The sequence below is a fragment of the Symphodus melops genome (genome assembly GCF_947650265.1).
Source record: "Symphodus melops genome assembly, chromosome: 4".
Taxonomy (NCBI): Eukaryota; Metazoa; Chordata; class Actinopteri; order Labriformes; family Labridae; genus Symphodus; species Symphodus melops.
This window is the reverse complement of record NC_136694.1, coordinates 26026602-26049901: the sequence shown is the minus strand read 5'-3', so window position 1 is coordinate 26049901 and position 23300 is coordinate 26026602. Positions and strand designations below refer to the sequence as shown.

General features: G+C 40.6%; 1 protein-coding gene across 1 annotated transcript in view; it reads left to right on the top strand.

Annotated features, from left to right (window-relative positions):
• LOC306822793 (metabotropic glutamate receptor 4-like) overlaps positions 1–23300 on the top strand; it is a 167397-nt gene that overhangs the window by 28430 nt on the left and 115667 nt on the right. Inside the window, exon 2 of the mRNA XM_079342011.1 lies at positions 10303–11359. Within this exon, the coding sequence (XP_079198137.1) occupies positions 10790–11359 (570 nt within the window). The 5' untranslated portion in view covers positions 10303–10789. The remainder of the gene's footprint in view (positions 1–10302; positions 11360–23300) is intronic.

Here is a 23300-nt window from a genome sequence, read left to right as displayed (position 1 = left end):
TAAAGAAACGTGTATTTGACCCATACGATGAAGTGTGCGCTAAGCATCATTAGCAAGCACCGCTTAGAGTCAGAGGAGGCAGGAGAAGGTTCACCTCATGCCTTCTTTTTACTGGACCATTAACCAGCCTTACGGAGTGAGCGAGGGAGCGAGCGAGAGCGAGGGAGAGAGCAGCTTTCAGCGCCCAGAGCCTCTGAGAGACCTGGACATTTGGATTTATTTTAACCTGTAGATTCCAGATTCAAACCTGCCCCCTGAATTACTTTCAATCCAGGCCTCAAGGTGTGCATGTGATGATAGGTAGGAATCTAAAGCATTACAGGGAGGAAACCTGGTGGCAGTGATGAATACTAAGTAGAGTTGGGTGCCAAACAAGAGCAGAGAAGACTCAGTGAATAAAAGGATAAGAGTCTGTAAAGAAACAAGAGTGGGAACTGAGGAATATGCGTGGGTGTGTATTTCATCATTATAGCAAGATGTTAGTCACCAGATCAGTCAGTCAGTGAACAGGAAGTCAACAGATTTTAATACGCTCTCCCGGCTCCCCGATGGCTTCCCCTCTCATAGCATCTTCATCCTTTTTAAGCAGCGAGAGATTTCTGCCTCTTCTCTTCCAGGGCCAGAGAATCAGGGCTTGTTCTCACATTTCAGTCCATTTATCTCCTGCTAGATGCAGCCCAGTGATCTTAGCCCTCCATTAGCCGGCACAGAAAAGCACCCAGTGCAAGTAAACAAAAAAATTTAGGGATGGTCTATTTCTTCTTCTCCATTCAGCCAGACACTTCTTCAAAACAACACATTATAGTCACTGTGGCTCCCTGTTAATAATCCTTGTTTGCATGTTCTGAAATTTCAGTGCAGCCGGCAAATGGAGCGGCTCTTCTGGTGTGGGTGTCATGTAGTTGATATTTCAGGAGATAAATTGCGCCCGTGTTTCCTCAGGGTTCTCTGAGAAGAGATATCAAACGGCCACACTCAGCTATTACATAATATCCTGTCTTAGCAAGATTTACCACATATATCCGAGTTCTAAATAAATCACAACTGTCAACTACATTTTGCAGTTTCTGTAATTAATGCGTAATGTGCCCCAGAGTTAGGAATGTATGCTCCCCGCTCCTCTCTCCCTCTCTTTAAAGCCAGAAATGACAAAACACATCAGATGTCAAGTGAAAAGTGATTGGGATCATTTTCTATAATTTTACTTCCTGTGAAGAGTTTCTCCACCGGCTGTGATGTGCAAAGTATCTACATCAACTGACCTGTTTTTATTATACATTTATTCTTACAGAAATTAATATGGAGACACTCTGTTTTTGTTTTTTTCAAACTCTGAATTGTAGGTTGATTATGAAATAAGTCTTTCTTTACAAAACACAACACTTTATCTTCACCTATCAATTGCTCCAGAAGTTCTCAAAAAGCTATGTAATCGTTTCTCAATTATATTGTTGTACACAGTCACAGCTGATTATTAAGGCACGAAATATGGATGAATAAAGATAATAGATAAAAGATAACAAGATAAATGCTTCTCAAATGTAGTTATTCATAACACCCAACAAATAACCTAATCATGAGGTAGGGATGTGTCTGATTTGTTAAGGTTAAATGTGCTCGATGGCACCAGAGCGACTCATTTTAAACAAATTATTAATATTTTGACATGTTGGCCCTCGATGCCAGCCTGTAATTTGCATTTATGCAGCCGCCACTAACCAGAGCTGTAGACAGGCTTAAACTCCTTTTTAATGTCTCTCTCTGCTCTACTACTTGGATGTAAACAAGCACAGCGAACAGATAGCATCTCATAGGAGCAGCCCTGGAGCAGGAACATTTCCTTTTCCTTTTAATTGAACAGGATGATTGTCGGAGCGTCCCTGAAATCAAGCTTGACTGCACGTTCGTGGCTTTGCTTTGATTTAACCGTCTGAAAAACAAAAACTATCTTTTTTTTTTTTTTAAAGGCTGCAGTTTTTCACTGTGTCTGTGGACACAGTGAACAGATAAGACTTAAAATATGCCAGGAATAAAAATCCAATTATTTAATCTTACATGGAATTATTACTGAAGCAGGAGGTGCAAGGAGGAGATGTTTTGAAAGAGGGAATAGTGGTGGTGATTAGTGATTAGTTGAATCCTGGTTCTTCAGCAGCATGTATACATGTCTATAAGACATGTGCAAGGTTGTAAAATAAAAATAGGAGCAAATTAAAGCAAACTAAATTGGTAATTAGAGCTAACTGTGACGTGTGGTCAGCTGACATGCCAATTGTATTTAAAGCTTTATCTTTATTTTTCAATCATGTGGTTTTCTTTACGGCACAGTCTGCACCATAGCCAGCTCTGCTTTAAGAGTTTCTTCTCTGCAATCTGTTACTCTGATAACTGTAATCAGTTATTATTGTGAAGTATGCAAAAATGGAGAGAAACACTACACGGTCCCCTGAAAGGCTTGGCTGTGGAGCCGAAAAAAAAAAAAATAAAAAACTCTTCTGAAACACGAGAGAGAGAGAGGAAAGAAAAAAAACAGGTTCAGGCAGCAGACATCTGAGCGAGGAGACGCCTGTCTGCTGTGAAGTATGACTCAAGCTGCTATCAAGATTGTTCTTTGTCTTACATGCATACTGTGATAGCAGGCTATAAAGACTGCGTTCATCAGTTCTCCATGCGTCTTCTGCAGAGACGCATGGAGACGATTCAACTCTTACACATATATAAACATACTGGAGCAGAAACTGTGCAATGATTACACGTTGTTAATACGTCTTTATGAATTCATCTCCTCAGAAATATATAAATTCTGCTTGAGGTGTTCTTTCTAAAGAAACTTTCAGTGAAGAGCAGGAAAAGTTTACTTCTGTATAAGGCAATTAATGGAAATGCATCAACGACTATCTTAAAGTCATGTTTCAAGCTAAAGACATCAATCATCCAGTGTAACACTTTTACTGAGTGTCTCTGTTTTCACTGTAAACTGACTGTTCATGGGTTTTGGATTGGGGGAATTATAATTGACATTTTTCATTATTCATGACATTTTATACACACCACGACTAAAGAAAAATGTCCCTGATAATCAAGCGTGTCTCTTTTTCTCCCGTGATTTATTAGCTGAAGACTCTTGCAGTTGTTGCCACTGTTCTCTGTTGTTCAGCTCTTCTCACCTGACACTTTGTACAGAGAAGTAGTTGGTGGCCTAGAAAGACAATAAAGACATTTAGGGATGGGGACTGAGTCAAGACCGGGACCATAAATGTAAATGAAAGTCATCATCTTGTGTGCAGAGGGCGTGTCACTAACTTAGACGGTAACACCGGGAAGGTTGTGGCCGGATAAAAATCAAATGATGAATGGATTGAAGTTATTTGTTGTTTTAGAAAGAGGCACTTTCCTTCCAGTCAACAGTGATGATGTGAAGAAAGCAGCCCATCAGTGATGGTCTTGACAGGTCTTGATTTAAAATCCTTAATCCGCCCGGCCTGAGACCAGATAGAGTAAAAATGCTTTAGATTAAAAGACGACACCGAGACCTTCAAAAAGGATTTTGAGCACTACGACGCCATTATAAAGTTACATCCTGAAATGTAGGCGCAGAGACAGAACATAATCTACAGCCTTTGAGCTGCTTCAGATGAATATTTGGAAATCAACACACACACACACACACACACACACACACACCACACACACTTACACACACACACAAAGTGGCCAAAATGATCTTAAACCGGACATCTGAGAAACACAACAGTAGATTAACAGATTACAAACATAAATAATAATCGTATACACTTTGATAATTCTTTGTTTTACCTGATGTTACAGTTAATTAAGTTTATAGATTAAACTAATATGCAGTATCATCTTTCAGTATTTAATATTGAAAATGGCAGTGGGGCTTAATGTAACATCAGAGTAAAACTGCTGATGAAACTGGAAATTAAATTTCTATAAGAACATCGAAGATTTCTTTCAGGCTTCGAAAAGCTGCGTAGATGAAGAAGCAGATCAGTGGCAGATGGCCAGCTCCACTCAGTGTATTGCACTAATTGCAAGGCACTTTTCTGCTTCTGCTGCCTGAAAAGCAAGGTATCATATCCAGACCACTTACAAAATTTGAACAAAGAGCATCTTTCAAAGTTTGATCAGTCCTTATTGATGCATCTTTTAAGGCTCATTTTCATATTTTTTTCTTCCATTAGGAACCGAGTAGCATCCTCTTCGAAGCTCTCCACTCTGTGTGTGCAGCTTCACCCTGCTCTCTCCATTCATTTTCCTCAGGGCAGCCTCCCTCTACCTTCCTATTGATCTGCTGTGCAGCATCAACATGCTGGAGTGTCAATTAGGGAGCCCCTCCTGCCCGTCTGTGAGAGCGCTGCTACAGCACAGCTCTAAAAGTTTCCCTCAGCAGCTGCTCAGGTCTCAGAAGATGAAGAGGGGAGTAATATGCTGAAAGTAAATGGACATTTATGTCAGATGTACCTTTGTTTGTGTTTATGACGTTTCCTTTGCAATTCTGATTGGAGGCTAAAATGTTTGGGCTGGAGCTGAGATCACTTCTCAGTGTGAGCACGACGGAGCTTCAAGGTGCATGGGCTGGACTACACGTTCTTCAAGTTCAAAGAAAACACATCGTAAGTGTTTTCAGCTAAAGTGCATTTGTAAGAGAGGGAGGGTAGAGCAGAGTGGAAAGGATGCACATCCCTTTCAGTGATAAGAAATTCATTTTGTTGCGTTTTTTGCCCAGTCCTAACACTGCCTTAAAACTACCTGGAAAATAACTTTTTTTTTTTTTACATCAAGGTTTGGACAGATGCTGGTATGAATCCCATGAAAAATGTCATCCAAAAATAAAATCTGTTTTTAATGGAAAACTGTGAATACCTACGTAGATATGTTCCCTTGAAAAATGATGGGTTGTAGTTTTATGTGCAGGCGAAGTGGTGTGGCGTAATGTAAAACAAAAACACACTTATCATTGTTTGTTGCAGTTGGTTTTCCTCGCCTCATACTATGATTATATATGCTCTTCTTTGCCGCTACGTACACGTCCGTTATAGTCACAGGTTTGGATTCATCCTGAAACTCGCCTGCGTGCTGTCATCTGCGGGAGGAAACCCCGCCAGCTCCCCACCCAGAAACGTCCCATGTCTCTGAAAATGGACTCATTTCAAGGAAATGTGCTCTTTGGTTATTCTGACTCTGACAACAGCGCAGAAGCCGGTATGTCCTCCTCCTTTGTTTAGATTCTGGATACTGGCGGGTTTTAAATAGCTCCGTGTGCGATGAATATTTGATTTAATTCAAAGAAATAGCAACAAGAAAACGTGAAACCAATGTGAAGGAGTCTGTTGTTGACAATGCTGACATCAGAAGTGCATTCTTGATTTTGAGTGTTGGTGAGGGAGAAGTGACGATGACGTGACACTGTCCTAAAACCTGAACTTCTTTCAACTGAAAGCGCTGTGACGCCAGCGACAAAAAGCCGTTGATGCCCGGGCGGTTATAGCGCTCATGACGGTGAGAGCAGAAAACACTGAACTACATCTTTATTCAGTCAGAAACATGATTTTTTTATCAGTCTGCCTGCTCCTTTTCAGAATAAAGGTGTTTCTGGAGGTTCAGCTGCCTCTCTTTAAGAACACACTCGCATGTGCCTGAAGGTTATTGTGTGGCCTTTTGGAACGAATGCATATTCCGAATCACTCTTTTTGCGCCTGAGGGAAGGTTGTTCTCTCCTGATATGAATCCCCGGTGATTCCTGTGGCTGTCTGTGACATTTTGTGTAGCTGGAAACCACTATTATTGTTTTCCCTTGATTCTCTGTTGTACATGTGTATTGAGGTAATGCCATTACCGGCTGATCTGTAAACATACAAACATTTGGTCATATTGTGCAGCACCTGTTGTTTCTTCTGGAGACAACAGGTGCTGCACGGCAAACCAATAATCGAGGGAAGGTTTTGCGGGGAAGTCAGGCTTAAAAAGAATAAAATAATGCACAGAATGGAGTAAATGGTTCATAAACTAGAGCTGATGTGGGTAAAAAAAAAAAAAAAGATATACAATGAAAAGACAGATAATGTGTACCATAAATTTTGGACTATAAGCCGCTACTTTTTGTCGCGGTTTTTAACACTGCGGCTTTTAAAACGATGCGGCTTATTTATGGATTTTTCTTGCGGGACAATGAGCTTGTGCCGCAAAAACATTTGACTTCGTCACATCGGATCTTAATATCAGTCATTTTGCGCTTTATGCACGCACCCTCATCATGGAAAACACACGGAGAAATACATATGATGCAGCTTTCAAGTTAAAGGCGATCAAACTGGCTGTCAAAGAAGGAAATAGAGCTGCTGCACGTAAAGTTGACACTGACAGCGACAACAGAGACTGAGGAAGTGAGTAATGAAGTCATTCTGAGGCAGTGAATGGATGGACTTTTTCCCTGTGAAATATATTACGGTAATCTTTTTCATCAGCCGCGTTACAGACACTGTTTGATAAAGGATTTACAGTAGGCTTCATATTTACCAGTAGTACGTATTTCATTAAAAGTTAAAAAAATGTCTTTGTGTCACGTCTTTCTGTGTAAATAGCTCTTGTTATAGCGTGGACACCTGCGGCTTATAATCAAGTGCGGCTTATATATGTACAAATACATTTTTTTACCTATTTTTAGCCGGTGCGGCTTATATCCAGGTGCGCTCAATAGTACGGAATTTACGGTAGTCAGATTTCACTAAGTGTGATAATGCAGTGCTTTCCTCTCGACTGCTGCATCACGAGATGTCATATTGAGTGGAGTTCTCAAAGCTGCTCTCCCCTGACCCCAGAGCTTGATTAAAACCTGAATTCAACATAGTGATGGGTTGTTTCTAAAATGATTTATTCAGCAGGTATTTCCAGTCCTCTCCTATAGCACTGAGATCTTCAAGATTAAACAAATGAATGAACTGCATCGTGGCCAAAGAAGAACATTAAAAGATATCCATCAGAAACGAGACCAAACAAGCTGATTTAAAATCGTTTCCTCTTACGTGTTATGTTCAATCTTTTTCCATCAGTTGCACTTGAGACACTCCTTCAGCTTGCTGTTTTACAGTCTGAAGGAGACACACGAGCTGTCTCTCCACCTGCTTGTCTTTTGTACAACCATGAAGCTGGATGACATCTGTCTTGAAATCTGCACTCGAGGAGAACAGTTTCATAATGGAGCTGTGTATCTTTTTCCCCGAGACTTGTCTATCTTTACCTATCACTTTTGGCAGCTCCCTGTCTTCTTCTCACTGTTTGCAGGATGTTCGATATGCCGGTGCACGGTCAGTTTTTGGTTATCAGGGGGCCTGAGGTGAGTGGGCTGCCTCTCCGGTTGTCATTCGTTCAGCAGCAGTTAAAGTGGACCTGCAGTGAATCAACTCTGAAAAATTACTTCTCTCTCAGTAGGAGATAGTTGGGTGTATTCAAAGGACCTTGTCACTTCCAATATGCTCTCAATGAATCTCAGCCGTTGCCGATCCAAGGCTTCAACCCACTCTGCTGAAAAACCAATGTCTACAGGCCCATTCTGCCAATGTGTGCTGGGAGATTGTTCTTTCACAGCCTATTACAGCTCCAGGGTTGAACAGAGTGTAGATATGTGCATACAGGACAGCTTGTAGGGGTATATTGTGTGTCTCTGTGGGATGCTATTACGTATGTGTAAGTGTCAGAGGAATACAGAAGAACACGGAGGGATTGTGCATCCTCTTAAACAAAGAGGATGGAGCTTTAAATCTGCAGGCAGCATTTATGTACCAACTACAGTCCCATCAGTGGAAGAATGACCTGAACCTAACCAAAGCATACCAAGCTGCTGCTGAGCAAAGAGTTCAACGAGTCCAAAGATTGAATCAAAATCTGAAACTATTGCTAATGTTGTTTTTTTTTAAGATTAATGGCAAATATTTGAGAGTTCCAGTTTCTCCAGTGTTTCTGAAGCTAACATACTCACATTTATTGTTTTGTCCATATTGATATTTTTTTTTATCATATTATTTGTCCATAATGCTCAAAAAGACACCTATACTGTCTGCACAGTGCTGCAGTCGAACGTTTCAGAGGACTATCTGTCACATGGTGGGTGAATGTTTGAACAATAATAGCCCACAACCTTTTTCGTTGTTGTTTTCAATTAGTTGAGAGCAGTCTCAGCAGAAAGCAGCTGCCTGTATGAAAAGTGCAACGCCCGGCAAAATTTTAACAAGCGGTCTGCCATTTTAGTGCGGCGACTTCGAGTGCTTCTTTCAACTCCTCAGAATGGTTCCGTGTTGACGTTACCGGCGGCCTTTTTAAAATGTATAATATTCCCCGTGTTTTAGCCTTCGACTGATCGAATCTCATACTCACATCGTCTTTGCTTCGTGTCTGCCGGGGTTAAAAAACAATCTTGAAAACAAAAGCATGCAGTAAAAAGTAACAGAGCTGTGTCCATCACAGTTTTTTGTCAACAAACTGTTGTCATGGAGACGGGAAGGATGTGCAGAGCTTTCCTCTTGGCGAAACAAGCGCTTAATGCAAACACTCCCGAGCGCACAGCCAGCGCTTTTCTGCCTGGAAAAAAAAAAAAAAACACTATAGGTGGACACGGGGTTCTAGTCATGCATAAAAAAAACATGTCTAGCATAAACAGTAGATAAGGGAAAGAGGAGGAATGTATATCGATCAATAAAACAGCTTGCAAGAATTAAAAAAAACAAGTCAACTTAGAGAGTAAGACCCCAGTCTTTAAATAATGGATATATTTTGGTCTAACACAAAGAACTGTGTGAAGATACCAGTTTTGGTTCCTGATACTGTATGTTGGACAAAAACATACACACACTCTTTGATTGATCAGAAGAATCAAACATCAAAGGACAGATTCATTTGAGCCACAGCGAGTTACACCAGCTCGTAGCTCTATATTGTTTAATCAAGTGAAGTCCTGCTTATATTTATACATATATCTATATTACTTCAGGAGTAAAATCAATGTGACCAGTGATCTGACAAATACTTCAGTGGAAATCTGCTGTGTTAATTGCAGCCTCAAATCAGAAGTCAGCTTGTGTGATGCGATGAGCTCTTAAGGGGGCATTTCTTCATGTTGGGGTATGAAAGAGGCTGTCCAGCTGCTGTAGCTTTATAACAAGCTATATGTTGTTCTGTCTTGGACCCTGTTGGTCTGCTTGGAAAGGCAGACATACTTCAGAGATTCTGAGGGCAGCATATGAACGCCATTAAAAATTGCTATCTGCCATTGATTTAGCTTGTAATAAGCAGAAACACCCAGGTAATGCCGAGGAGGTCCAAAGAGACATCAGCCTCATCAGAAGTCTATTTATTACATTTCAGCTGCACCTAAATCCTCGATTTGTTTTAATGATGTGACACTCTTTGAAGAAGTCATTCGCTGGAAATGTTGATACTATTTTAAGACAACAATGTGTAACCTAAGTACCAACACAAAACAACCAAACCACTGCTGCACATGGAGTACTGAAGGTCTGTTGACTGATAGCCAATGGGATTGTCCTTTGGTCCTTTGTATTATTGATTTAGCAGCCTTTTAAAATGAACAGCAATTTGAAGGTTTTTAATCATTATTAGAATTGCCAGAAGCTAAAATTAATCTTTGGCCCCAAACAAACCTCATAATAATGACTTTAACTTTATCACCACTGAGCGTCTATTGACATGTCTAATTTAAGAGTGATGATGTTTAATGTCCCAGATAACCTCTGTAGTCATATTTAGCCATCAAACTTTGATTAAGACTCGAGCCCAAACAATATGAGATTTCTGAGATGGGTACAATACAAAAGAATTTTATTTGTCGATTTATAATGGTCCACTCATATTATCTAGGCTCTAGTTAAGGCTTCAAACACATGAGTATGATATTTACTGATGCATAATTCTGTTGAATCAAAATGTAAGAAATCTTTTGTACTCATTCTCTTATGTCACTAAACCTTGAAATGGTCAAGGCTGATGGCTGAAAGGGAAGAACTGGGATCTGACTCAGCCCTGTCAACCTTGAGAGTTCATGGGAACCTTTAGAATTTCAAATGAGAGACGTAGGAAGGCTGTACAAAAGAGAAGAGAGGAGCTGGGAAGCAGAAATGTCTTTTCATTCCACATAATGCTGCAGTAAAAAGGTTGAGTTTAAAAAAAAAAAGACGTATTGAAAAGCTCATACCAATACAAATGCCTTTGCCTTTTTTTTTTCTGTTTTCCTCATTTCTCACAACTCTTCTCTTTTTCATCTTTCAGGAATTCACTCTGAAGCCTGTGGACCTAAGCAGCCCTGAGGGCTCTGACATATACCAAATCCCTGCCCTGGGGAACGTGGGAGATTACAAACTTCTGATTGAGGTGGAGAGGAAAGAGACACACAAAGAGATAGAGAGACGAGAGGGAGAAAAGCTTATCGTTCACCTTTGTTCTTCTTAATGCCCCAAGTGAAGGATCTCCATAGGCAAGTCTGTGAGTAACACACACTAGAAAGCTTCCTACCACCGCCGTGGTCAGATGATGGAGTGAGGGAGTGAAAAAGGAGAAGAGAGCAGGATAACATCCTGTGAAAGAACCCGGCTCCTATTCTACATTAATTGAATGCCTGGGAGAGAGGAGAGACATGAGAGGAAGCCTTTTCTGTGCCAACTGCTTCAAGAGGTATTGCAATTAACCCTCTAGCCATCCTAAACTAATACCTGACTACTGTTGTTCCCTGATTACTGGGTTTGGTTGTACACTGCAGATGTGTGCTCAGGCCGTGGTCATGTTTCAACCCCTGGTGTCTAGACTGGATCGGACCGGCTGCCAACGACACAGCCTGATTGTGCCGCTGCTTGTGCTGCTGCTGCTTCTTTACAGCTCCCTGAAGGCCGCTCAGGCTGCCAAACCCAAAGGGCCAGGACACACGCATTTGAACTCCATCCGCATTGACGGGGATATCTCCTTAGGAGGGCTCTTCCCGGTGCACGCCAGAGGCCACGATGGCAAGCCATGTGGGGAGCTGAAGAAGGAGAAGGGTATCCACAGACTGGAGGCCATGCTCTTTGCCCTTGACCGCATCAATAATGACAATAATCTGCTGCCTAACATCACACTGGGGGCGCGCGTGCTGGACACCTGCTCCAGGGACACTCACGCCTTGGAGCAGTCGCTCACCTTTGTGCAGGCTCTCATCGAAAAGGACGGGACTGACGTCAAGTGTCTGGGCGGAGGAGCTCCAATCATCACAAAACCCGAGAGGGTGGTGGGGGTCATCGGAGCCTCCTCAAGCTCAGTCTCCATCATGGTTGCCAACATACTTCGCCTGTTTAAGGTAAGACATGAGCGCAGCTTCGTTTGTGTCCACAATGCAAGAACAGCAAAGACAGAGACACGAAGCTGCTCCTGCTGTTGAATACGATATGACACGAAAAACAGTGACGTGTGTTGTCTTTGCTTTATTGATCTTCTTATATGTACTTGTTTGAATAATTGATAGCAGTGGCTGGAAAAAAACAACAGGAGCTGATGTATAGTGTGAGAGAGTTATATGTGTTAGATATCTGCTGCCACATAATGGACACTTTCATAAGTTTAGAGAGGAGATCATGTGGTAAATGTATTCACTAATGCCCTGCAGGAGTTGGTTGCTAAGCAGCTAGGTAAAGCCTGTCACAATACAGAAGTGATTAATAGGATCTGCTTGATTTCATTTTTACCCCATAGCCCTGTCTCCCATTTGGCTTGCTGTTTACATCCACTCACACTATGGATGAAACCCGTTCTTTTCATGTACATTCGGACAATTGATGAATTATTTAACATATTCTACTTTCCATGCAGCCAGCCATAAACAGGCCTAATAGCTCTTTCTACTTTACTGAAGCTGTGATTGCTATTTACTGCTCGGCTCACTGCAAAATGGTACACCTTTTTTTGACTTTTGGAAATAATCACTTTTATAAAGTTCTGTCTCGTGTTTGGTTTATGGGCAATTACACATTTTAGCACACATATTACGTGAATCACTTTCCCTGGGACCGACGGGGATGTGTCTTATTAAAAATCTGCTGTAATTAAAATGAGAGATTTTTCCTTGGATAACACTGAGTTCATAACCAACTTCAAAACGTATTTCAGAGCCTCTGTGTTCTGCGTTCACCTTTAAAGGCTGATTAATACCCAGAATCAAAAGTTTATTTCCACTTTGATCCTTCATGAAAATTCATGCCTAATAAAGAACAGAATTCTCTCTCTTGTCTTTGTTACTGGGACCATGTGATCATGTGTGGGCTCTTACCTGAAACAGCCTACTTACAGGTAAAATCCGTATAAGACCTACTTTTCCTCTAAAAGTTGGCTCTGCTTATGCAGAGGTGGAGCTACCATTGTGTATGGTAAGCTGATAGCATGTTGTGCTGTGATACATAAAGCAACACCGACCTGGCTAACATCTTTATCCACTGATGCATTTAAAACGGTGGCATACTTTTCGGTAAATAAAACTTGTGGAGAGCTCTTTTGATAAAAAGACTCTTATATTAAAGTTAACGAGTGACCAATTGGTACTCAACTATAATTGCATGTTGTTGACTTCGCTGATCACAATAGAAATCATCAAGCAGAAAGACAGTGAAAACCTTTCTTCTCCCTGTGAAACCTCTGAAACAGACTACATCCTACAGGTGCAAATTATAGTCCGTATTTTATCTTAGTTGCACCTCTTTTGTTGTTGTTGTTGTTGTTGTTGTTGAATCATCAGATTATTTTGCTTTCTATAATGTAACTGTCCAAAGCTGTGTGTTATCAGCAAAGCAGCTTTTCCAATCCTGGGTTCAACTTCTCAGCACCAAGAAGTATACCTCAATGCAAATGTAGTGTAACTGCAAAAAGAAATATTAGGGTTGTTTGGTGTATTAGTGTGTGTTTCATGCCTCCCTGTTGGTTTAAGCTCTGGCCTATGGCCTTCTAATTTTTGGGTTTTGGCTGTTTGTCCATCCCATTTTATCATTAATCTCCATCACATTAATAGACTTTGGATCAAACATGAAGTTATTATTAACTCACAAGCATGTTTACACAAATTCATTTATGATCAATCAATAGAGATCTGACTTCAGCTTAAATAAAAATACTCTTACTACTCCTTGGGGACGACCTCACATTCAGTATTTAGGAGTCTGGACTGAACTGAAATGGATATAAACTGCAATTTGTGTGCTGAGAGACACACAACAAGGCAGAAATTCATAGTTTTCTCTTGTGATGTATTAGCCTGTGCTGAAAGGGGTTTGTGATGGCTATTGATCAGTACTGCATTGTTGTATGTTGTTGGCTAAAGGAATAAATGAAACAGCATTAGCAGTTAATGTAAGAAAGATGCGGTCCCCGCTACTAAAAAGACAATAAAACATAAATTGTTCACAAGTAGGAAACACCTCGCTGTGAAAAAGTCTGTATCTATAAGCTCACATTAGGGGGTGAATTTGTTCGAATCAAAGCCCTGGGTTTTAGTGAGGAGGATTTGGCGCTCTTATTTACAATTTTTTTATGAGTCTTTTGCATATTAGTTAATCTAATACTCCAGTAACAGCCTGCAGTATATGTATGATTAGATAAGCTCCCTGATTCCAGAGTGTTACAAACCAGACGGGATTTATCCTGCTTGTTGAGGCCCCCAGCGTTATCCAGACTGAATCCAGTGTGACAGAGCAAACACACACGCTAAAGATTTGTGTATCTTTTACATGTCCTGCTGCTTGTGTGTAATTTTTCTCCAGCCTCCCTATGTCTCTATGAATGGCTGTGCTTTCTATAACCCATATGATATCACAAATAGCACCGTAACGCTGCATTTCTCCGTCTTTCTCTTTACACTTAAAATATTCTTATATCCACGCTCACACAGGTAGGAGCCGGAGTGGGTCACAGTAATGAGCCTCTCTAGCAGCGTGTTCTTGATCCTGTTCTCACATGGAAGCCTCAAATCCTTCGTCATTACCACTGCGCTCATTCCCTCTTCATTAATGCAAGTAAGGGGTGTCCTTGCATATTTGATTCGGCTTTCTCTGATCTCTTCTCTCCTTATCCTCAATATATATATTAGCCTTCCGTTTTTCCTGCCTTTTTACATCAAAACTGCTGCAAGTTAAGAAGCAGCTGGCAGGTTGACTGGATCTACAAAGAGAGATTGAGCCAGTTCATCCTCGGTAAGGACCTCGGAGTGGCACTATTGAAAATCAAACCCTGTCCGAGGCAGTCGCCAGTCACTCAACATCCACTCTAATTGAATAACAGTCATTACCACAATGAAAAAAAAGGGAAAAGGCTCTTGACGTGATGTAAGGCAGTCTGTTCAGTTGTATAGATTGAACAGTAAAGCTTTAATGGAGAGTGGTGTGTGGTCACCCAGACAGGGTCTTGAGTTATAGCTTCCTGAGGGATCTTCGGACGGACCGGATGCGAGCTGGTCCTCCTGGTAGTGATGGATCTGCTGATGGCCCCCGAGGTAACTAACTTAACTTTAGGGTTGTAGCATAACACACCCTGCACAAGGAAGAGATAATAGTGCCGCGTGACCCGGCATGCAGGGAGAGGCAGGATGACCGCAAGTGCTGCGGTAAGACATAAATGTTTGCTTCCAGTGAAGGCGATGCATGCGCAAGAGGACACACTCGGCATACTGATGAGGACAGGCAGAGTCTTAGACATGTAGACATGTGAATTACTGCGTGCTTAAACAACCGCATACACACACACAAACACGTCATGTATATAAACACTTAACACGGTGGATGAAAGCAATCAAGCGCATTTGCAAGTCAACCTCTTCGAACAGCAGCAGCCGCCGCCCTATGTAGTTAGCAGGTTTAGAGAAAAGTGTTTCCTCAGCACTCAGCTGCATACAGATGTGCTCCTGAGCAGCTTGATGAATATTTTACTCCTACCTTATGTAAGGATAACACATGGGGAAACCAGGAACTGCAGCTCCAGAACATTTCGGTGTTGTTACCGGAGAAGTGGGAGCCGCTGTGACAAGCAGTTTGGGAAAAGATAATTCATGATCACAGACAGGTATTGTCAGATGATTGCATTATTCATATTCAGAGCAGGTGTGACCACTAAGTTAATTCACATCAGATGAAACACAGATTGTTCTCCGAGGTTTGTTCCCTCCTGCGTTTGTCTTAGCAGGACGGCCTGACGGGGAATTCCTTTTCTACTCAAGCGCAGCAAAAAGTTTGGCTCTCCCTCAGTGGAAAGACGAAGTGTCTTTTGTAGCTCCTCCATTTGTTTCATTCAGTGGTGCACATGAGTTGCACAATAGAGAGGCGCTGACCCACGAATAAGGAGTTCTGAGCGTCCTGGCCTTTAATGCTCACTGGAAAGCCTTTTGGTTGCTCCTTGTTCTGACATTACAGTTTACTGCTGGCTGGATAAAGAGTCGCACATTTGCTGAAGTGGCTCGTTTCGGTAGTGAAAGGGAACACAGAGGAGTAGGAAAGAGAGGATAAATTTAGAGGAAGGAACGAAGAATCAAATTATTTTTCATGCAAGAGAACACAGGCCTTCAGCATCCCACTCATTGTGACATTTCCCCTCACCCCGAGTTCAAGCTCTTGTTTGTTGCTGAGCTTACCCACAGACTTATTGTTTATGAGACTTTACATTTTCAGGGCGGCTCTACAGAAGTTTCAGAGCGGCGAATCACCTGGCTGAGATCCGTAAACGTCTGACAAATACGACGCAGAACATCAAACCTGCTTGATGTTTTTGAAACACCCAGACACCTGCTGTTTCAAGGCTCCTCTTGCACGTCACAGCTAAAATTAATGTGAGTCAGTTAATTGTTCTGAACCCTCGAGAGTTAAGTGCTCCAAACTGACAACAAAAAGTAGAGCGAATAATTTTCAGCAGCGGAAAAACGCCAACAATTATGAATAGTTGATGAGAGGGTTCCCTCAGCTGCCGTCTGGGAACTTTATTTCTTGTGAGTTCTTGTGAGATTTTGGACATGATAACATTGCTGGTTAAAAGCAAGTAAATAATAATGAACCACAGTGTTGAATAATACATTTATTTTCAGGCAGATTAGCAGTTACGCATATAATGGCAGTTTTTTAAAGCACTGTAGTCCAAGGCAAAGCAGCATTAAAATACATACCACATTTCAAACAGAGACAGTTCAAAGGGCTGTACGGGCAGATGAAGTATTAGAATGACATTTAAAAACTATGAGCAATTAAAACAGATATAAGAACTTTAGATAAGGTATGAAGCATGTTAAAGAAATTGTTAATCTAAGTGCAATAAAGCAGAGAAAGGGAGGAAGAAAACTGTCTGAAAAATGGCAGCAGCAGGATAAACACAGTTTAACTTAAATGTTAAAATTATGGGGTTTCAAAAGTAGCAGATCCTGTGAATCTGTGAACAGTCATGCAGCTAACACAACGGTGCAGAAATTCAATAAGGTACAGTAAATAGTCTTTCTGACTACTGAAAGCGTTTTTCCACTTCAGGCTACATCTTTGGACGGCTGTTAGTTGAGTCATCGTCTCTCAACCAAAAGGTTGAGGGTTTGATCCCCAGCTGCAGCAGCAACATGTCTGATATACTATATGTCTGATGGGCATAGCGCTCATTGGACACATTGGCAATAAAGTGGGTTATTAAGTCATCCTATTTTATTCTGATGGGATCTAATCAAATGTTTTGTTTGAGATCGAGAGATTTATAATCAAACTGATTTCAATTTGAGGTCAAGCCTTTCATATAGATTTTTAATACAAACTGTTGAAGCTGAAATTTTAACAAAAAATCTTGGGCATAAAAAAGGACAATCCAAAAACATGCTTTTTAAAAATACATTTCATAGTCAGAAAAGGCTGATGTTTTTTCCAGGTGCATCTACTACTATAATGACTAATTCCAATATGTTTGCATGTGCTTGGGGGTACAAATAAATAAAATCACTGTCAGTTAATCTGCAATAAGATGACAGCTAGTGCATGTAGAGCTATTAGTGTCAGTCTCATTCAAGGTGCGTGTAGCAGAAATCCGTCACAAAGGAAACAGTGACGAGGTCGACGGATATAAATAGCTGTTTTAAGGGTTCTCTCAAGATTTCTTGAATATTGAACAATCCATCTGGCAGATGTTTGTGTGGTCAAAGCTCGCCTCTCTCTCAGAGCTGCTCGCCATCTGCTTTGTTGCAACCTCTTTAAGTCTGCTAATGGTTATTTCCCTCCTGTTGATCATCTGCTACGGCAAACATTTATGGTTCAGCCCAGATTGTTAATTGTTAGGTGAGTATGATGGGTTAATGTCTCGCATAAAACACAACTTGTTTTTCCTTCTTAGGAAACAATGACTGAAAGTTTATCTTATATAGATAAAACTCCTCTTTGGTTTGCTTTGAGGATCTGCCCCCTTCATTGGCAGCTTCTGTGCAGAGGATGTGAGCAGCGTTTTCTCTTTTGGCTTGTTTTTATTTGGAAAGAAGCAATCACCTGAGCAGAGTTTCAACAGAAAATGTGAACAAATCTTTAAATCCATGCACTTTGAGGTGATTTATAATTCGGACTTGGACAGAATTGGACCAGCCATAATAAAAACTAAACCCACTTGAAAAGCTTGTTATTAATCCTGCATCACAGTTTTATTCCTGTCCGTGTTTTTCTGAGCGAATAAAAGGGAAGTTTGACAGTCCTTGAAATCCAGCATGACTTATTTTATATAACGCATCATTATTTTTTACTCCCAGTTTCATCACTTGCTGGTTGAAAATTGTTTCCCTGTTTATTGCATTTCATCACCATGGTCACCCACATTTTTAATGAGTCTGTTTTAGCCTGATAAATAGCACAATATGGTGATTATATAGTTTTTAGTGTGATAGTCAATCCTCCTATTTCCGTTACATTTCTTTTCACTAAACCCTCTGAAGGCTCCCATATACAGTGACTATTTTAAAACAAGAAAAAAACAGGTTTATGTCTTAAAATTTCACGCTGGCCGTGTTCTGATGGTTCTTATCCTCCGATAAACCCTGCGGAGGCACAGCAGAATGACGGCTCCGTGTCACCTTTGATTTAGCAGCTCATTTGGGGGAATGACAGCTAAATCAAGATAAACTAGTATCAGCCCATCGACGCATCTCGCCTCAACCAAGCCCATTCATTCAGTGAGCCAGTGACAATATGATGGTTAACACTGACTGCTCCGCGTTGAGGCCTGCAAAGACAGTTTCCCTTCCGCTGAACACACAGTTCTGTCTTGTAAGAGTTTAAATTGTGAGCCGAAGTGTTTGGGCATTAAGCTTGTGCTTTATGCAATTTGATGCTGAAACAGCGATGTTGCGGTGACAAAAGTTCTGTTTACTGTACAGAAGCATATTCAGAAAAAGGGGCAATTGCTGTGAGATTTTCTTTAAGGTTTTAGTATAGGCACACATACAATGAGGATATAATACATTCTTTATTGGAGGGAAGCTCCACTGTACTGTATCATTATTGCTTTAAAAAGAGGAAGCTGCAGCACAAATGGATGGGTTGTATAAAGCATTGTTACTTTGTAATTTTGAAATGAGAGCCATTTTGGCCAGAGTACTGTAAGTCATTGTATGAGCTACAGATAATAATCCTGCTCAGTTCATGGAGGTGATATTTTTCCATTTTCTCTCTTTTCCTATACCGTTTTTTTTTTTTTTTCCACCACCCTCTTCTGCCCTCTCTGTCCGCCAACGGCTCCATTAACAAAAGCTGACTATCTGATTTATGCAGTTGTTAAGCCAACACTCTCCTTCCATCGTCTATGATATTCAGTATACAATGATCACCTTTATCTGCTAAACAGTTGTGGTTTTGATCAGTCAAATAGAAGCAGACCTGCCAACCTGTTGTTCTTTGACCAGCAGAGGGGCTTTGGCATCATCCGTATCATTTCATTCTGCTCATGCACACACTCCCTGCTCCCACAGAGCAGCCCAGCACCTTCCTCAAAAAAACAAGAGGGTTTTTTTTTTTTTCTTCCCCTGATTTTTCCCAAATCCGGAATCAGACCTCCCAAAATGTCAGCCTTTCACACAGACTGGCTTCGATTGGATGGATATGCAGCTGGGTCATTTTTTTTTCTGCAGGGAGTAAAGACCTGTGAAGGTGTGGGGCAGATTATCGACACTCACCGTTGATTCATGTCCATGATTTTAAGTCAGCTGTTCCCAATCAGTTTGCCTTGGATCCCTTTTTAAAAAGAAGTCTTTCTTTTGACTTTTTGTCACCAGCAGCACAGTTCTCTTAGTCGTGACCAAGTAGAAATTGTGTTTTTAAATTGATGTTTTGAGTTATTCGATTGATCTCAAGAGGCCAAAAGAGTTTTCACAAAAATGCAATCTTAAATAATGTTTCTGCCCAGAGGTTCTTCTGTTCAAAGTAAACCTCAGCCTGTCATAAAATCAATTACTTGTTATGTTTTTGCTTTACAAAAAGTTTGAGAAAGGCAGGGTGCAGATAGCCTAGTGGTTAGGTCGAGCTTTTACGAATGCTATTGTCGTCTCAGCGGGCTGTCTGGGTTCATGTCCGTCTTGTTGCTCCTTTCCCACTTCTCATTCCCCGCTCTCTCCTGATTTCCTACTCTATGCACTATCCTGTCACAGAAAGTCAACAGGCCCAAGAATAAACATCAAAAAAGAGAAAGGCCTTGTGCTGATTCCCCAAAAATCTGCTTAATAATAATAATGATTAGGATATTTAATCTTTCCAATCATTTTCCTTATTTGGCTCTAAATGAATCTGCACCTCTCGAATTCCTTCATGTTTTCTGTAGTCATATAACCAGCTGATAGTGTGTTCCCATAGACATATAATATATTCATATTTACCTTTCCCACTTGTATTTGCTATGAGCTGATTGGTTGTTGAAACTGCTTTACAGAGAAAACCCCCTCTAATCTCAGCTGTTTACACCACTGCAACTTTCCTCTGCAACCTTCAGATGGTTATTATGTGAAACAAATCTTTGTGTCCAAGCTGGGCTCTTGCTTTTTCAGAGGGTCACTTCGACATTACTTTGTGTGTGAGTCTGTTTGCTAGAACACTCTCAGTAAAAAAACTCTGCAGTAGATGGAAGGCACAAGGTCTGCGCCCATTTACACCAACATGTAGCATTCTTTAATCTATTCATCTGATCAGGTGTTGTGGCAAACATGTCCAATGTAGTTAATGGTAATCATTTATGCGTCCCCATGTTGGTATATTGGAAGATATTGCACACTTGAAAGTTGCTTCCTTTGCCAAATGGTACAATTCCATTTATTGATTTCTGAATTCCACAGCTGTCCCAGTAAGACTGTTTCTGTGTCCAAAAATATGGTCGACTAAGATTCTGTTACAGAGCCCTGACCTCAACCCCAATTATAACACTTGAAGAATACCAATACATCTTTATTATCAATCAATCTTTATTTGTATAGCATCAATTCACAACAAGTGTTATCTCAAGACACTTTACAAAAAGCAGGTAAAGGACCTTTCTCTTTGTCCAATGAAAGATGGACCTTCTTGTCCAACATTAGTGCCTCACCACACAAATACTCTTCCGGCTAAATGGGCACATAGAAAGGTGTTCCAGAACAGCTCTACCTGTTATTTATTTGGATTAGGGGTCTACTGACTTGATAAGTATATACATATCTGTGGTTTGTTGTATTTTCTTATGAATGATTCACAGTGCGCCACAAATAGCTCTTTAGATTCAGCCATTTTTTTATTTAAAAAAATCTAAATGTTCAAGCCCCTCGGCTATGATGTAATGAATGAATAGCTGAAGTGCAATCCGAGTCTTTGCTCTCAGAAAAAATAGCACTTTATCTTCATCATGGCTTGGTTTCCCCACTTGTGTTATTTTGCTGCTTGATGACTTAGTGTTGATTCATGGTGACTCATTTGTCTAAAAAAGATACGTTCTAACACCACAGGCCACATGACTGACACTTGATAATAACAACCATAAGAATATTTGACAAACGTCTCTGAAGCTTCACAAAGGTGAAAGATTGGAAGGGATTTTAATGATTGTTAAATCTGGAACAATTCCTGACACCATCTTTGTAACCACTCCTGATAGGTGCTTACTTTCTCCTCACTGTGCTCCTTTTGCTTGCCTTAAAGAGACAAATTACTGGTGGCAGGTGTTGGCAGGACTCCTGCATGCAACATGTTGTGTATTCCCGTGTAATTATATTGTTTTGTCGTCTGATTACATTTTTGTTCTGATCCCATCTTGATGAATACAGGCGAGTTATCCCCCATGCAAATGAGACGTAACAACATTTAGTTTTCCTTTAGAGTTGAAAAAAACGTCCATCCAGGATCCAGATCCAGACTCTCTGCCATCTGTCAGTTTTCTCGCCAGGCACACTCGTGTTTGTCTTTATGTGCGTGGGTTGGTGGGTTTGAACACATATGTGCTTGTGTTTCTTCAGGCAGTTCCCATATTTTCACTGTGTACATTTGTTCAGTTAAATAAAAACCCCTCCAACCGAATCGACACATGTTTCTGATTCAACATGAAAACAAAAAACGGCCTCTATGTCACCGTCGTTTAGCGTGCTGTCAACAGATACAGCATTTTTACGCTGCATAATCTGTCAGTGTTGATTTTAATTTCATATGACAGTACTCGTGGTGTGAAGGTACAGGATGAAAAGAAAACATCAAGCCACAAAATGATCCTACCTAAAATAATGGGAACTGATGAAACGTCATATATCTCGTAAAATTATAGCAACACATTTTGTTTTCAAATATTTGTCTTGCATTACAGATTTGACTCATGGAGTTAAAAAAAGAAACTCTATAAAAAAAAACTGAAAATAAAAACCATATTGAAGTTGATCATAATTAAGAATGCATAAACAGGATACATCTATATTTGACTTGGTATGTAATTAGGAAGACAGCTTTTAAAGGTCACTTGTGAGGATGTTCAAGTTTCTGATGAGAGCGAAGCACTAGCGCAGCGAGAGCAGCAGACACATGCTGATTAATATCTACGAAGAACAAGATGCTACAATCAATTTTAGTAACGATGATGCGGCAACGTCCAGTTTTGAAAAATGAAACCAATATGGAAGTGCAAGAAACTTGAGTCGCTTGGATGTCTGCTTGAGGCTTCCTCCAAGACATCCTGAAGTCTCATACACACACCGCATTCAAAAAAGTCTGCTCGTACAGCACCCATAAACCCATAAGCCTGTTTCAAAAAATGATCTTGGTCTGAATAGTTTGTGTCCTCATGGGCAAAAACTGCACGGAGGGTGATTTCTTTTACAACTCATCCAATTTGATTTTATAAAGGAATCTAGTTATCCATAGTTAGAGGCATATCTAACCTGATTGAAAGGGGTTTTATTTATTCAAATCCGTAGCTTTGTAGCTTATCGTTAGGTTGACTGAAAATACGGTTGAGACAGCATTCTCCACATGAGAAGTTACATCCGTAACATAGGCTTCGTCCAATAATGTTTATGGTAATGTCTGTTGGTCCTCCTTCAGTTGTAGTTGTGCAATGAAACAGTGTCCCAGTTTGCCCTGAGTGGACAGGTCCGTCTCTCTTCCCCCATGTGGAGGCAGGGTTAACAGCTGGAGAGGGAGGCGTTCTTACCAAGCTCAGCAAAACATGAACAAACTGAGAGAGCGCTGTCCCGTCCATTCGTTATTTCTTTGAACACATGAACCTGCCCTGTTTTAGATCTGTAGTAGTTTTAGCAACTAAAATTAAAGGCACTGTCACAAAGACTGTTTCACTCCTGATCAGCATTCACTCTTCTGATGTGAAAAAAAATGAGTTCACAAGTAACTCAAAATGCTGAAAACTCATATCAGAAAGAACTGCCCCTATTGCAATCCAGCTGATCCTGCACAGCAGCTGGCAGTTTGATTGACAAGCACGGCTACACTGCACATTTGGAAAACAATTTCTTTAAACAACTGTATATGTAAGTTTCTTTGTTGTATGGAGACAAAATCCTACTAAAATAGTTCCCAAGGTAACTAGAAAAGCAACAGAAATATTACTGTCGTCGTCAATAAATTCAATTACAAGTTAAGTAATGGAAATGACATGTAAAAAAATATATAAATAAAATCTTGGCCTGTGTTCATGAATTCATTTATATGTTTCTTGTTTGCCTGAGAGCCTTTATTTTTGTTTAACATGAGAGAAAAATGGATGGATGGATATTTTCATGTGGATGGATGTATTTCCTTTTAGGTCAT